At 41.2% G+C, this 18,070-nt stretch overlaps 1 protein-coding gene across 1 annotated transcript in view; it reads right to left on the reverse strand.

Annotated features, from left to right (window-relative positions):
• axdnd1 (axonemal dynein light chain domain containing 1) overlaps positions 1 to 18,070 on the reverse strand; it is a 170,616-nt gene that overhangs the window by 30,951 nt on the left and 121,595 nt on the right. Inside the window, exons 19-22 of the mRNA XM_063063999.1 lie at positions 17,413 to 17,603; positions 15,895 to 15,991; positions 14,827 to 14,970; positions 5,846 to 5,950 (exon numbers count right to left, since the gene is read on the reverse strand). Coding sequence (XP_062920069.1) covers positions 5,846 to 5,950; positions 14,827 to 14,970; positions 15,895 to 15,991; positions 17,413 to 17,603 — 537 coding nt within the window. The remainder of the gene's footprint in view (positions 1 to 5,845; positions 5,951 to 14,826; positions 14,971 to 15,894; positions 15,992 to 17,412; positions 17,604 to 18,070) is intronic.

Consider the following 18,070-nt stretch of genomic DNA (forward strand, 5'->3'; position numbering starts at 1 on the left):
CTCCGCTCTTTGCGGGGCAGAAGTGATGTCGGCTTCCGGGCCGAGGTCTGCCCCGCACTCACTGGAGCTGGTTCGCTTGCTGCATGGGCGAGCCGCCACATGACCCCACCCCCCCCCCCAGAACCGGCGATAGGAGGCAAGAGTCCGCAGCCTGCACCCTCTCAGTTCTTTTAAGTGGCCGGCCTCAACGTCGTGGGGGTGGTACTGCAACCAGGCGTTCAAGGTCTAGATGCGCCGGTTTGAGACGGTCAATGGTAAAAGTCTCATCCCGACTGCCGATGTCGAGAATGCAGGTCGCTCCATTATGGCGCACCACCTTGTAGGGCCCCTCGTATGGTCGCTGCAGGGGTGGTCTGTGCGCACCTCGGCGAACAAAAACATACTTGCTCTGTTATAGGTCCCTGGGCACGAAAGAGGGTGTTGCTCCGTGGTGGGACATCGGGACTGGAGCAAGTGTTCCAAGTCGCTCCTGGAGTTTAGTTAGGACCCCAGTAGGTGTGTCCTCCGGGCCAAGGGGTGCTGGCACAAACTCACCGGGAACTGTGAGTGGGGCACCATAAACCAGTTCAGCCGATGATGCGGCCAGGTCCTCCTTGGGTGCCGTGCGGAGATACCAAGCAGCGCCCAGGGGAGTTCGTCCACCCAGTCTGGCTCTCGGAGGCGTGCCATCAGGGCCAACTTCAAGTGCCTGTGGAAATGTTCCACCAGGCCGTTAGACTGCGGGTGGTAAGCAGTTGTTCAGTGGAGCTGGGTTCCGAGCAGTTGTGCCAATGCAGACCACAAAGCCAATGTGAACTGCACAACCCTGTCTGAAGTGACGTGGGCTGGGAGTCTGAACCGTGCCACCCAGGTGGTAATCAGGGCTCTGGCGCATGTCTCCGTGGCCGTGTCAGCAAGTGGGACAGCTTCCGGCCACCTCGTGAACCTGTCCACCATGGTGAACAGGTATCTCGTTCCTCTCAAAACCGGCAGTGGGCCGACGATGTCCACGTGGACATGTTCAAACCTCCTATGTGTCGGCTGGAAGGGTTGCAGTGGGGCCCTCACGTGCCTCTGGATTTTGGAGGTTTGACAGTGCGTGCATGTCCGGGCCCAATGGCCGACCTCCTTGCGTAGGCCGTGCCACGCAAACCTGTCTGCGATCAGCCGGATGGTCGCCCCGATGGAAGGGTGGGCTAAACCGTGCAAGGTGTCAAAAACGCGGCGCCTCCAAGCGGTCGGGACAATGGGTCGAGGTTGCCCGGTGGACACATCGCAAAGGAGCTTCTTATCTTCGGGCCCAATGGGTATGTCTTTGAGGCGGGGTCCTGAGACTGCGGTCCGGTACGCCGACATCTCGCTGCCCAGCCATTGCGCCTCAGCTAACGCTGCATAATCCAGCCCTGGAGACAGAGAGTGCACTGATTGAACAGAGGTTTGTGACAGCGCATCTGCCACCACGTTGTTCTTCATGGAGATGTGCTTGATCGTGGTGGTAAACTCCGAGATGTACAACAGATGGCATTGTTGGCGGCCCAACCACGGGTCCAACACTTTGGCAAACGCGAAAGAGAGGGGCTTGTGGTCTGTGAAGACCGTGAATTCCCTCCCTTCCAGGAAGTACCTGAAGTGCCAGATGGCAAGGTACAGGGCCAGCAGCTCCCTGTTGAAAGCGCTGTACTTAAGTTCTGGGGGTCATAGGTGCCGGCTGAAAAAGGCGAGCGGCTTCCACTGACCTTCGATGAGCTGCTCGAGCAAGCCGCCAACTGTCACGTCGGAGGTATCCACAGTGAGGATATTGGTGACCCTGACAGTCCAACGGCATTTAGACCCAACATGAACGACTCGGCTCTGCAGAATGCAGTTTCCCTTAAACTGCCAACCTTCTGGACCATTCAACCCCTGGTCTGGTTTGAGCAAGCAGAGGCCCAGTTCCGGGTCAGGTACATTGTCTCAGACGCCACAAGGTATTACTACGTGGTGGCGCCCTCAACCAGGAGACAGCAGGTCGCGTTATCGACTTTCTGCATCAGCCCCTGGCAACAGACAGGTACGAGGCACTCAAGGCCCTGTTATTCCACACACTTGGCCTCTCCCACCATGAACGGGCTGCGCAGTTACTACATATGGATGGCCTGGGCGATCGCGCACCATCAGCCCTGATGAGCGACATGCTAGCAGTGGCAGACGGCCATAAGCCTTGCCTGCTGTTTGAACAGATCTTCTTGGAGCAAATGCCAGAAGACATCCGCCTCCTGCTAGCAGATGAAGACTTCAGAGACCCGCACAGGGTGGTTGCTCGCGCGGAAATGCTTTGGCGCGCCAAATTGGCGGAACCACCATCGGAATTAGCGCTGCAGCACGGCCGAAAGCCCAGCCCTCCCACACCCCAGCAGCAGAGCACTGAACACCCACACCAAGGGACGGCACCACTTCTGAGCCTTGGTGTTTTTATCATCAAAGGTGGGGTTCCAGGGCCCGCCACTGTTGACCGCCATGCTCGTTCCAGGGAAACGCCAGGAACAGAATAAAGGAAGAATCAAGATTTGATACTTCCACACGAGTGAGAGGAAAAGAAAGAGGAGGAGATTTGAGAGATTAGATTGAAGAATAGTAAGATGTTATTTGTTGATTATTCTAATATATTGTGGTGAGCATTTGGTCCATAATGACAGACGAGGAAGCTTATTGAACTCAACAATGATAAACACAAAACAGACCGGGCACCATGACCCAGAGAGTGAACCCAACCAGTCTCAAACAGACGAGGGAGGTGACCATCACACACACACGGTTACAGTTAGGGTGACGTACAAATACACAAGTGAATAATGGTATAACCCAACCTAAAATGTAACAATAAATGAACTGGAACTTCCCACTATAATCCCACAAAAGCATTTTAACACAAGAACAATAAACAGTGCTGGTCATTAGAAATGCAAGGGCAGGCTGTCGATCATGCACACCCCCAGAGTGCCACAATATTATCACTTCACTGAGCTGTAAATTTTCTTCCATTAATTTTCAAAGCACCCTAAATATTTATTTTCTGTGCCATTTGTGTAAAGTGGCTGCTGTTTGTACCACTTAAAAGATGTACTGTACTTATTAATCCAGGCACTTCCCAAATCTGCAACTTCTACCTACAAAGGACTGTGAGAGCAGCTGAGAGGGGTCTCCCTACTATCCACTGGGGACATTTATCAGGAGCACTGCGTACGCAGGGCCCATAGTATTATTAAGAATCCCACCCATCCATCTATATTTTCTATGACTTTCTACAATCAGGCAGAGACTCCAATGCATAAAAACAAGAATGGTCGGGATGGGAAACCGTTTCTTCCCTCAAGCCATGAGGCTTCTGAACTCCTGCCACATCACCTTCGAAGTGTCACTGGTTAATCTGTTCTGTACCTTACAATATTTAATTTATGCACTTTAGTTTGTTATTTATGTGTGAATCATCTGTAGATTTTATCCTTCATAAATTATCGTGTTGTGTATGTTATGTGCACTACTGGGCTTTACACCCTGGTTCAGAGAAATGTCATTTCTATATACACTATATGGTTCTATACATTATATACATGTATGTAATTAGCTGGCAATAAACTTGGTTTGACTCTGCAACCAAGTAAGGCAAGGGCATCAGAAGCTGAGGACTACCAACACCTACAGATATCCCTCCAAAATAAGCACCGTCTCAGTGACACCATCTGGAAGTATTTTGCCAGCACTTTCACCAGAGGGACTACAGTAATTCAAGAGGGAAGCTCATTACCATGTTCTCAAGGGCAATTAGGAATGCACAGTAAATGCAAGCCTTGCCAGGGATGCTCAAATTTTGAAATATGAACAAAAGAAAATGTTTTACATCACTCTGACAATTAGTAAACTTCCAATCCTTATGTGTAACTATCAATATTTGAGCTTCCTTAGGACCCAGAAGGCAATATCCTGGTGAAAATAAGGATTGTCACATTGGCCAGAATAAAACTGACCTAACCAACACAAATTGCTGTGAAATACTGTGGATGTAGAACTCTAGGTATCAGCAGAGACTGCTGATCTAATTAACAGGACAGGCAGCATCTTTGTTGAGAGGGATAGTGTTTGAAGTCATTGGCCTGAAACATGGGGCAGAAGTTGGTTTATATTTTGCCACCAATTCAGAAGAGAACTATCACTGAGGACCCATTCACAGGCCAGTACATTCCTGACTTCCTCCTGAAGTAAAACTACCACTTTCAAGAATGTAGATGGCTAAGTAGACATGGAGAACAATTTTGTTAACAATGGTCTCAAGATAGTGATTAGGAGTGGGAGCCCAGAGTAATTTTACCCTTTAAAACCATGGTACTGTTAATGTGGGATCTCTTTCTGTAAATTCAGCACAGCTGGGGATTGCAGAATATAACTGTTGGACTGGTTATACAGACATTACCAACTGAACTATGTAAGGACATAACTTAAAGTAATTGGTGTAGAAAATAATTATTTTCTTAAATTTCTTCAAGAAAATCGATGCATTATATTATGCTGAAGTGTTAATTCCATCATTTGCATTTGTTTCCAAACTAATTAGTTCAGTAATGTTTTTTTCTGTTTGGGGTTGTTCCACCTGTTGCTCCAGCAATAAAATGGAGTTGAGAGGGATAATAAATTCGCCATGATTGAATAGTGATGTGACTCAGTGGGGTGAATGGCCTAATTCTGCTTCTAAATCTTACTGTCTAAATCCCTCTCAATACCAGCATTTAATCATAAGTACTAATGGAAGTCAATGACCTAAAGCATTACTGCTGTCACTTTCTTCATAATGCTGATGACCTGCTGAAATTGTCCAGGATTTTCCATTCTTACTTTAGATTGCCAGGAGTTGCAGCTTTTTGCTTCATCTACCAGTCATTTACATACTTACTTTCTACTTTTCCTACCAAAATGGCTATTTTCACACATGCTCTCATTTTACTACATGTCTTCCCATTTTGCCCAATCACTTAACCAGCTTACAATCCCTTGCCAGCCTCTTTTATTCTTCTTGGTGTTTACTTTTCCACCAACCTTTCCACGTGCAGTGTACACTTACCACAGAACTTTATCAAAGTCACGTTGCAAAAATTTGGGGACAAATCATTGAACCTTGCTTTGATTCACTTGATACAGGTGTAAACAACAAAGAGAAATTCCCAATCCCATGATCCCTTCGGTAAGCACAAAGCAACTGCATTCACTTCCCTCCCACCTACATGTTCAGAAAATTATGTCATGTCAAGACAAATTTTCATTCATAAATCCTTGTTTACATCCCGATTATTTTGTAAATTTCGAGTCCTCTATTATCTTCATTTATAGATCCTGTCATATTCCCCAATTCTGACTCGATGATATATTGTCCCTTTCCTTCCTTCCACTTTTCTTAAATAGAGAGTTTAGAAATACTATCTCTTAATCTATGAGGCCAATCATCTTTGAAAATGTTGCTTGGGATAAGATTCACGAGACTGATGGAACTGGAGATCCTGAGTTTAAAGGAAAGACTAGTTATCTGGAACAAGGGGACTGGATGATGACTTTATGGAGATATATAAAATCAAGAGGGGCATTAATAAAGTAATTGGTCACAGTCTTTTCCCCAGGTTAAGGGAATCTAAAACATACAGAATGAGCTGCCAGAGAAAGTGGTAGAGGTGGATACAATTACAATATTTTAAAGGACAGTTGGACAGGTGTATGGACAGGAAAGGTTTAGCGGGTATGGGCCAAATGCAGGCAAATTGGACTAGCTAGTGTGACAGCTTGGTCAGCACAGATGGGAAGGCCAAAGACTCTGTTTTCATTCTGTTTAACTCCATAACTTTACCTGGAAAGATGTAATGGTAGTAGGTCCTTCAGCAACTTGTGTTTTCCCTAACCACAACAAGGAAAGCTCAGATTCAGACATCTGAAGAATATTGGTGGATGAGTGCTACAATAGAAAGTACAAATGGAGAAGATTATTGGCAATTTATCAATTTTATTACTAAGTCACAGTTTTCACAAAACTACGGAGGAAACATTGATTAGCAGTATTCCTAGCAGATCAGCAATGGATACAAGATCAAACTTAACAGCCTGTGTATTAAAGGAGTTTTCTTATGCAAGAAGTTCTACATTTACAATAAAATAATATTTCCTCCTTTCACTTCTTTTAATAACAGATATGTTTTCACACCCATTTCCTTGCTCGAGTTAACAACAAAGGAAAACTCATCTATATGCTTGCATCACAACTGGGGAAAAGATTGCAGTCATTTGTAAAATATAGTAGCAATAACTGCCAGTTTTGCAATATATGACGAGATGATTTGAATAACAAAAATGCTTAATCATAACCTTTTAATTCATTATACCTTTCATATGTTCAGAATGTCCCAGACCCCTTTAGAGACAGAAATTAAATGTTAAGGCACTTTGGGACTAATTAGGATTGCGAATTAAAACAATGATCTTCAGTGTTCAGAACAATCTAAAAATAAATGGCAAAAACTGTTGCATGTTGAAGTCTAACGACCCAAAGCAAAAGAAATTTTATCAGGCATTTTAATGTAGTTCTATGTCTGCAGCAATTTTTTTCAGGTGATTCAGGTAATCAAAAATAATGGTAAATGCCAAAAGATGATATTTTAAAATGGTGTATATTAAAACAGTTCTTTGGATAAGGACCATCTAACTGAACTAGGCTTTTCATCTTAAACCACTTTTTCTGAATAAATATGTTCCAAATTTAAACCTAGTCCAAGCTTTCTGTGAACATCCTCAAATTCAACTGAGACAGTTCTACAATGCAGGAAGTCACATTCATATAGAGTTATATTGTACAGAAACATTTCTTTTGGCCCCCCCCCAAAACTGCAAAAACTCCAGAAGAACTGTCAATCAAGAAGTCAAGTGTAGAGCACATTTGATTTAAGTAATAATCTTTTTCTTTTTCAATCTTTTTATTAATTTCAAAATATAGAAACAAAACATAGCAATAATACAAATAGTAGGAGATATATTGTTACACTTAAAAAAAGTAATTGCAAAACCAAGTAGTGTAAATTAACAAAGCTCCCAAACATGTAGAACTAACCACGGATAATACAAAGCAAAAATAAACTGGGAAAAAAAATCATGAAAAAGAAAAAAAAAACAAAACAAAAAAAAAGCAAACCTCATCCCCAAAGAAAAACAAAATTAATCAACTAAACTAAAAGACTTGGGCAAAACTAACAACTTAAAAATGGAAAAGAAGAAAACCTTAGTGTCGACGACTCCATTCCCCTCCAACAACAGTACAGAGAGATAAAACAAGTTTGGAAATGATCAAATTACATCAAATGAAAATGCTGAATGAATGGCCTCCAAGTTTTTTCAAACTTAATGGAAGGGTCATAAACTGCACTTCTAATTTTCTCCAAATTCAAACACACCATAGTTTGTGAAAACCAATGAAATACAGTAGGAGGATTAATCTCTTTCCAGTTCAACAAAATGGACCTTCTAGCTATTAAAGTAAGAAATGCAATCATCCTTCGTGATGAAGAGGTTAAATTATTTAAGTCTATCATTGGTAATCCAAAGATAGCAGTAACTGGATGAGGTTGTAAGTCTATATTTAGGACCGTTGAAATAATATCAAAAATATCTTTGCAATATTTCTCCAAGGGACATGACCAAAACATGTGGGTTAAAGAAGCTATCTCGGAATGACATCTGTCACATATTGGATTAATATAAGAGTAATAACGAGATAGTTTATCTTTGGACATATCAGCCCTGTGCACTACTTTAAACTGTATCAACCTATGCTTAGCACATACAGAGGATGAATTCACCAACTGAAGAATTTTTTCCCATTTTTCAGTCGGTATATTAATCTCAAGTTCTCTTTCCCAGTCAGCTTTAATTTTATTAGAAGCATCAGGACATAGATTCATAATTATATTATATATAATTGCTACTACACTTTTCTGAGAGAGATTTAAATCTAAGATTTTTTCCAAAGTGTCCATTGGATATGGGTGTGGAAAATTAGGGGAGACAGTAATTAATTCCTGCTATCCTAGATCTGTTAGCTCAATTTAGTAACTTCTCTGGTTACAAATTGAATCTTAGTAAGAGTGAATTATTCCTTTTAAATAAGCATGTACCTATTTATGGACGTTTACCATTTAAATTGGTTACTGATTCATTTATATATTTAGGGATAACAATTACGAAAAAATATAAAGATTTATTTAAAGCTAATTTTTTACCTTTAGTTGATCAGATTAAACTTTTATTTACCAAATGGTCCCCAATCTCTTTGTCTTTGATTGGTCGGATTAATGCTATTAAGATGATCATTTTGCCCAAATTTTTGTATATATTCCAATCGGTTCCAATTTTTATCCCAAAATCTTTTTTTGATAACGTAGATTCAAAAATTTCCTCATATATTTGGCAGAATAAAGATCCTAGGTTAGGTAAAAGGTATCTACAGAAATCTAAAAAGGAGGGGGGGCTCGCCCTCCCAAATTTTAGATTCTATTATTGGGCAATTAATATTCGATATTTAAAATTTTGGTTACAAGATTTGGACGCATCTTTAAACCCTCATTGGGTAAATCTTGAATCTAATTCATTACAAGGGTTTTCCTTGGGTTCGGTTTTAGGAACTTTACTTCCTTTTACTTCTTTTAAATCATATATACAAATGAACAACCCAATAGTTAAGCATACTTAACGTATATGGTTTCAATTCCGAAGATTTTTTGGGTTTAATCAATTTATTCTAGCAAGTCCCATTATATCAAATTTTCTTTTTCAACCTTCCACGATGGATCAAGCCTACTTTGATTGGAAAACCAAAGGTATAGTATCTTTTTGCGATTTATTTTTGGATAATTGTTTTATGTCTTTTGATCAACTCTCTAATAAATATAACTTACCCAGATCTCACTTTTTTAGATATCTACAGATTAGAAACTTTTTAATTACTGTCTCCCCTAATTTTCCACATCCATAGCCAATGGATTTAAGTAATAATCATGTGTGTTAATTTGGCTCAGCTTTGGATTTTTTATATAATATTTAAGCTTTTATAATGGGTACAGCTTTAATTTAAATTTAATGTCTATAATCTGTTGGTGTTGCTCCTCCATACTGAGAGTGGCCTCATTGTGACAGCAGAGGAGGCCATGGACCATCATGTTAGAATAGAAATGGGGATTGGAATTGAAATAGTTGGCCACCAGGAAATCCTGCTTTTTGTGGATGGAGCAAAGTTGCTTCACAAAACAGTTCCCTAATGTATATCAGGTCTGACTAGTGTAGAGGAAGCTACATCAGGAGCACTGGATACAGAAGCTGACCCCAACAGATTCACAGGTGAAGTCTGGCTTCACCTGGAAGGACTGTCTGGGGTCCTGAATGGAGGGACAGCACTTCTTCTGCTTGCAGGGATAAGTGCGAGGAGGGAGATCAGTGGAAGGGATGAATAAACAAGGGAACGGTGGTGGGAGCAATCCCTACAAAAAGTGGAGAGTGGGGGTAGGGGAGGTAAAGATGTGTTTGGTGCTAGGGTCCCATTGAGGATAATGGAAGCTGTGGAGAATGATGTGCTGGATGTGGAGACTCATGAAGACAAGAGGAACTCTATCCTCGTTAAGCTGGTAGCAAGATGGGGTGAGAGTGGTTGTCTGGGGAATGGAGGAGATGTGGGAGAGGGTAACATTAATGGTGGAGGAAGGGAACTCCTGTTCTTTGAAGGAGGAGGACACCTCTGATGTCCTGGAACAGAAAGCCACATCCTGGAAACAGATGTGGTGGAGGAAAGGAAATGGCATTTTTACAGGATACAGGGTGGAAGAGGTATAGTCAAGCCAGCCATGGAAGTTGGTAGATTTATAAAGGATATCGGTAGACAGTTTGTCTTCAGAGATGGAGACAGAGAGATCAAGAAGAAAGAAAATTCTCCACAACTTCTGCCATCTGCAACAGATCCTACCACCAGACACATCTTTACTTCTCCCACCACTCTCTGCTTTCTGCAGGGATTACTTTCTCCATGATTCTCTTGTCCATTCATCCTTCCCCAATATCTCTTTCCTAGAACTTATCCCTGCAAGTGGAAGAAATGCTACATCTGCCCATTCACCTTCTCTATTCAGTCCTTCCAGATGAGGCAACACTTCACCTGTGAATCTATTGTCTCCGGTATTCCTGATACAGCCTCCTCTACGTTGCTGAGACCTGATGTTTACCTATTTATCGAGCAGCTTTGTCTGTCCGCAGCAAACAGGATTTCCTGGCGATCAACTATTTTAATTCCATTCCCCAATCCCATTCCAACATGTCAGTCCATGGCCTCCTCAACTGCCACGATAAGGCCATTCTCAGGTTGGAGGAGCAACACCTCATATTCCATCTAGGTAGCCTCCAACCTGATGGCAGGAACACCGATTTCTCCAACTTCTGGTAATTTTCCCCATCCCCTTCCCTCTTCTTCAATTCCCCACTCTGCCCTCCTTTACCTTTTCTCTTCTCAACTGCCTATCACCTCTCCCTGATGTTCCTCCCTCTTTCCTTTCTCCCAGGGTCTACTCTCCTCTACTATCAGATTCCTCCTTCAGCCCTTTACCATTTCCACCTAATACCTCCAAGCTTCTTGAATCATCACCCCTCCCCCACCCAGCTGGCCTCACCTATTACCTTCTAGCTTATACTCCTTCCCTTCCTTCACCTTCTTATTCTGACTTCTTTCCCCTTTTCCAGTCCTAATGAAGGGTCTTGGCCCAAAATGTCAATTGTTTATTCATTTCCATAGATTCTGCCTGACCTGCTAAGTTCCTCCCAGCATTTTAGTGTGTTGCTCTGGATTTCCAGCATCTGCAGAATTCTCTGTATTTGCAATAGAATCTATGATAATATTACAAATATCAAGATGTTTTCAAATAAATGAATTGGCATCTTGGATTAAATGCACTTAAACTTTCTATTTTTGTATTTGACCAGTTAGTTGAGTGTTGTCACAACAACAGCCTCATTATCAACATCAGCAAGACTAGGAAATTGATGGTGGACTTCAGAAAGGGGACCTGTTCTCACAGAGTGGTCAACAGTGGAAGGGAAAGTTCCTCGACATCAGCATCTCAGAGGATCTAACCTGGGTCTAACACATTGAATCAATCATGTAGATGGCAGGCCAGGTGCTCTACTTGATTAGGAGTTTGAGGAGATATGATATGTCATTAAAGATTCTATCCAAGTTCTACAGATGTGCTGTGGAGAGAATTTGGACTGGCTGCATCACAGCCTGATATGGTGGATCCACTGCATAGAACTGAAAGAGGCTGCAGAGGGTTATAGACTGAGCTAGCTCCATCAGGGGCACAACTATTCCCACGATCAAGGACATCTTCAACTAAACTAGCCACTATAATATATTATTGCTCACGAGCAAGACAGAGGCTACATATCATGTGCTGGTTAATGCAGAATCAGAATCAGAGTCAGAGTCAGGATTATTGTCACTGATATAGTTGTGAAATTTGTTGTTTTGTGACAGAAGTACTGTACAGTGAAAGACAAAATTACTGTAAGTTACAATAGATAAATAGTCAGGCAAAGGAGGAATACTGAGGTAGTGTTCATGGACCATTCAAAAATATGGCATCACAAAATCTTTCCACTATCTACATGAATTGGATGAGTGAAACTTCAGTAACATTCAAGAAGACTGACATTGTCTACAAACCCCATTTCCAGAAAAGTTGGGATATTTTCCAAAATGCAATAAAAACAAAAATCTGTGATATGTTAATTCACGTGAACCTTTATTTAACTGACAAAAGTACAAAGAAAAGATTTTCAATAGTTTTACTGACCAACTTAATTGTATTTTGTAAATATACACAAATTTAGAATTTGATGGCTGCAACACACCCAACAAAAGTTGGGACAGAGTTAAAATAAGATTGAAAAGTGCACAGAATATTCAAATAACACCGGTTTGGAAGACTCCACATTGCAGAGAATTTAGGTCTTTCAACATCTACAGTACATAATATTGTGAAAAGATTCAGAGAATTCAGAGACATCTCAGTGCGTAAAGGGCAAGGTCGGAAACCACTGTTCAATGCGCGTGATCTTCGAGCCCTCAGGCGGCACTGCCTAAGAAACCGTTATGCTACTGTGACAACTATAGCCACCTGGGCTCGGGAGTACTTCGGAAAACCATTGTCACTCAACACAGTCCGTCACTGCATCCAGAAATGCAATTTGAAACTGTGTTACGCAAGGAGGAAGCCACACATCAACTCTATGCAGAAATGCCGGCGAGTTCTCTGGGCCCGAGCTCATCTCAGATAGACCGAAAGACTGTGGAACCATGTGCTGTGATCAGATGAGTCCACATTTCAGCTAGTTTTCAGAAAAAATGGGCGTCGGGTTCTCCATGCCAAAGATGAAAACGACCATCCAGATTGTTATCAGCGAAAGGTGCAAAAGCCAGCAGCTGTGATGGTATAGGGGTGCATCAGTGCCCATGACATGAAGGTACCATTGATTCTGAGGCATATATTAGAATTTTAGAGAAACATATATTGCCATCAAGGCGACGTCTCTTCCCGGGACTTCCATGCTTATTTCAGCAGGACAATGCCAGACCACATTCTGCACGGGCTACAACAGCGTGGCTTTGTAGACGCAGAGTGCATGTACTTTGCTGGCCTGTTGCCAGACCAGATCTATCTCCTATTGAAAATGTATGGCGCATCATGAAGAGGAGTATCAGACGACGGAGACTACGGACTGTTGAGCAGCTGAAGTCTTAAGTTAAGCAAGAATGGACAAAATTTCCAATTGCAAATCTACTACAATTAGTATCCTCAGTTCCAAAACGATTAAAAAGTGTTATTAAAAGGAAAGGTGATGTAACACAATGGTAAACATGCCTCTGTCCCAACTTTTGTTGAGTGTGTTGCAGCCATCAAATTCTAAATTTGTGTATGTTTACAAAATACAATCAAGTTGGTCAGTAAAACTATTGAAAATCTTTCCTTTGTACTTTTGTCAGTTAAAAAAAGTTCACGTGAATTAACATATAACAGATTTTTGTTTTTATTGCATTTTGGAAAATATACCAACTTTTCTGGAAATGGGGTTTGTATGACAAAGCAGCTCATTTGACTGGAAAATCATCCAGCACCATAAACAATCACTCCCTCCATCACACTTGTACTGTGGGAGCAGTGTGTAGCATTCACAAGGGGCTCACTCAGTTCCCAAACCCTGTGACCTCTACAGTCAAGAAGGACAAGATCGTCAGTATAAGGGAATACCTTCACCTGCAGCTATCCTTCTGACTTACACACTAAACGGATTTGAAATATTACCTTGTTCCTCCATAATCACTAGATCTAAACCCTGGAACACCTAACTGAGTAGTTTTGTGTATCTACTCCAGAACCACCTGGTCAATTATAATTCAGGATGGGCAATAAATAATAGCATTGTTTCCACATGCAAAAAAAAATACTAACATATGAATTGGGAGTAGGAGAAGGCTGCTGGATCTCTGAAGCCTGTGTCTCCTGTCAATAAGATCATAGCTGTGTTTCCTAAAATTGTTATGGATGGCCTGACAATTCTATAACATGGCCATTAGCATCTGGTCTAAACTCAGCCTGCATTGAATGGATATTTCACTTTCATCACCAGGAACACCTCAGAAAACAATAGCTATGTCACAGGAACACACACATGCCAAATGTGGAATGCTCTGAGTTGTAGAGGCCACAGTGAACAAATTAGAGGAATTTTTTGCAGCCCTAATCAATGAGTGGTTTGAGCTGTCTAGATAATTAAAAGGAGGATGCTCCCTGGACAGGTTCACCCCCAACTAGAGGAAGACCTCACACATGAATGCAATATGTGGCTGCAAACAAAGGACTCCACACAACAAAACTCTTGCCTTCCCTTCACCCCACATTCATTTCTATTCCTTCCTCTTGCCTTGTGCCCTCTCCCACTCCACCCCATTCAATACAGCTATGGAACACAAATATTCCGGAAGTGGCCCGGCTCTTGAAGCAGCAGGACAAATCTAATCCAGACAATCATTACTACAAACATCCACCAATCAGCAGAAAGTACGAGAAGAAAGCATCAAGCAAAATCAAGCCACCAATAACTTGCTCTCTGGACTGTTAGTTTGCATTCTGGCAAGAACCACAGCACAGCTTTCTTCCTTACTTGAATATAAGAATGCCGCTAGGCCCAGGTTATAGCACCACTGGTACCTCAAAAAACTATTGTTTAGGGAGGGTCAGAGGTAAAAAACTTTCCTGTATATAAATTCATAACGAAAGAAAGAAAGGCATTCATAATTTTTAGAAAGAAAGGTAACGATTATATTCAACAAGCAAAATCCTGTCTACCTTTAAGGGAGAAAAGTCTGAAGAAAATGCATGATACCAGTGAAACATACTTTACCATTTCTGCAATTCACTGAAAGCTAGACAAATATTGAAATGGAGGAGCACAAGAATAAATAGTTTTCATAACAAAGTTTGAGTGGACTTGTGAAAATGCCCTGTTCCCACCCAGCAGGAGTAGCCTGCAACACTGCAATGACTGTCAAATCCATCTCTATCTTGCTGAACTCCCAGACACTTGATCTTCTGTACAAGTGTCTGTAAGTCGGGCTTTCACAACCGGCACAGGATCAATCACCATTATTTAGCAATGAGAGATGTCAGAGTAGGTGACTGTAGCCATCGGGTCAGCATATGCACCAGAGGCCAAGAAAGCATACTTATCTACAACAGCCAATCCTACCTGTAAGCATGCAGTGCATAGACCACGAGTCATATTGATGTGTGATTGTACCTCTTCACTTCTGGATGACAACAAGTGGACTGGATGTGCTTGAATTCCTGAAAGCAGAGTCTCACAAACGTCTATCCACTCAGAAGACTCGGACTTGGAAAAATAAGGAATTCAAAATGATCATGTAGCAAAACTGTTCAATTTTGTGAATTGACCCTCATATGAGTTAATTACAGAGAGGAAAATTACACAGTAATATTCACAAGATCCTTAAAATGACAAAAAAAATCAAATATCATCAGATTTGAGTTCAAGAGCAGAGAGGTAATATTACAGCTATATAGGACCCTTGACAGACCCCACTTGGAGTACTGTGCTCAGTTCTGGTCACCTCACTACAGAAAGAATGTGGAAACTATAGAAAAGGTGCAGAGGAGATTTACAAGGATGTTGCCTGGATTGGGGAGCATGCCTTATGAGAATAGGTTGAGTAAACTTGGCCTTTTCTCCTTGGAGCGACGGAGGTTAAGAGGTGACCTGATAGCAGTGTATAAAATGATGAGTGACATTGATCTTGTGGATAGTCAGAGGCTTTTTCCCAGGGCTGAAATAGCTAACACGAGAGGGCACAGTTTTAAGGTACTTGGAAGTATTACTATTTAACTACTTATGGTTTTATTACTATTTAATTATTTATGGTGCAACTGTAACGAAAACTAGTTTCCCCCGGGATCAATAAAGTATGACTAAGTAGGTACAGAGGAAATGTCAGGGGTCAGTTTTTTTACACAGAGAGTGGTGAGTGTGTAGAATGGGATGCTGGCGCAGTGGTGGAGGAGGATACAATAGGGTCTTTTAAGAGACTCTTGGATAGGTACACGGAGCTTCGAAAGATAGAGGGCTATGGGTAACCCTTGGTAATTTCTAAAGTAAGTACATGTTCGGCACAGCATTGTGGGCCAAAGGGTCTGTATTGTGCTGTAGGTTTTCTACATTTCTATAACTGGTCTCCTATTAGGTATGCTACCATTAACTTGACTAACTGTTGTCACCTATGTCTACAATTGCAAGCATTACCTTCAGTTTTTCAAGCTCCTTGAGTTCATCATCAGGATTATGGGCATGGGCTGCTTTCTGCTGCTTCACCATTGCCTCCACTATATCCTTGCACCAGCTGTAAGAATAAACACAGCAGGTACAGAATAGGTAAAAAGCATTAAGAACTGATGCACAAGTGAAACACAGCAACAAAAGTCTAAAAATTCCAATTTCAATGTTTATTCTCTGTCAGAAAAACTGTTCCTGCAATTTATCTCATTGTCTCAAATTTCAAATAAAAGAATAAAATTTACAATGGAAAAGAGGGGGAATTCCTTTGCTCAGAGGGTTGAGAGTCTTTGAATGACTCAATAAATGTATTCAAAACTGAGATTAGGCAAGTCTGTAGGGAGGTTAAGTGCCATGAGTATTAGACTGTAGAGTCCAGGGACCATGTAATCTACTTCTGCTCTGGATTATTCAGTTCATGAGAAAAAGGAAGAGAGAAAAAGAGTGAAAGAGAGAATGAGAGAAAGTGAAAAAAGGAAAGGTGAAAGAAAGTGAGAAATGGAAAGAGAAAGTAACAGAAGAAAGAAAGAAAAAATAAGAGAAAAGGAGAAAGAGAAATTAGGACACAGGACTTTCAGTAAGTAGACTAAAAGCATCCGTTAGTCTTGCGAGACCATGGATCTGCGCCTGGAAAGTCTTCACTCTCCAGGGCGCAGGCTTGGCCAAGGTTGTATGGAAGACCAGCAGTTGCCCATGCTGCAAGTCTCCCCTCTCCACGACACCAATGTTGTCCAAGGGAAGGGCATTAGGACCCATACAGTTTGGCACCAGTGTCGTTGCAGAGCAATGTGTGATTAAGTGCCTTGCTCAAGGACACAACACGTTCCCTCAGCTGGGGCTCAAACTCACGACCTTCAGGTCGCTAGTCCAATGCCCTAACCACTTGGCCACATGCCCACACGCTTTCAGTATCAATGCAGATTTATACATATTAAATTAATTAACAGTACATTTAAATTTGATGGTACCCACTCCATAATTCTTTAGCATAAGCCTGAAACTCACTGCTTTGCAGTATTAAGAAAGTTCTTCATCGTGTATTATCCCAGCTTTCAGGTACGATGGTAAAAACTACAGTAACTCGACATTATCCTCCCAATTGCCTATAAAAGATTCCAAGGTGCTACTTAAAGTGCTGAAGTGTTTTCCCTGTGTCCTCATCAAAATTTATTCCTCACCACAAGGTAAGTTAAATAATCTTATTACTTATGTCTTTGCTGTTTCTCAGACTTGACTGTGTACAACTTGGCTGCAGTGTTTTCAACAACACCACAGTATGTTAGCTTCAAATATACGTTGTGGACTATAGGTACTTAGAAAAACGGAGCTCCAGCTGGCTGCATATAAAGAGTATGCCATCTTTTTCCATTACATTCCATTATATATTAATAAGTATTTTTCTATAAAACTAAAAGTGGATAGATGTTAGTAATGCCTCACTATTTCTGAACACCATTATTCTAGTAATTCAGCCAACTTTGTTATTACCGATACATTTGTGTTGATAATATATTCAGCTGAGTAGCCACTATCAGTGCTTTCTCCTCCAGCATGTCAATTGTATTTGGTCCAGGCAGGTATCTGAAGTATACTTTCTTGGTTTTCTCTTCTGTATCATGTACAACATGAAGCAAAATGTCTACTAGCAAATGGCTCATTGCACTCTGAATGATGGCAACCTGGAAGATCAGGAAATAAAAAATAAAAAATATATTTAATTTTTTCCCAGTTTCTTGTTATTATACTTCTCCATCATATATTTAACAGTTTTGTTATACTGTATTTATTTCAAATATTCCCAAAACAAATAAAATTTAAAAAGCAGAAGATGTGCAAGACTGAACACTAGTGCAGACAATCCATTCAGAGTTTTTAAGCAATAGGCAGACTCTTGAAATTAAATTTTCCAAGCAAAAGAATATCCATTGTAATGTACAAAAATATCAAAATCAGACATATATACTCAGAAATCTTTGGCTTTGAAAATATATTGTGCATTATACAGTACATCACCGGTGCTGTTACCAAAATCCTCACTAACTCAAAAATGCGGCTGATATGGCCTTCAGGCATGAATTAAAATCACGGGAATTGACAATGATTTGGCATGACATGAATGAATCCTGATGCATATGGCATAGCAAAG

Source organism: Mobula hypostoma, chromosome 12 (genome assembly GCF_963921235.1).
Source record: "Mobula hypostoma chromosome 12, sMobHyp1.1, whole genome shotgun sequence".
In the NCBI taxonomy this organism is placed as follows: Eukaryota; Metazoa; Chordata; class Chondrichthyes; order Myliobatiformes; family Myliobatidae; genus Mobula; species Mobula hypostoma.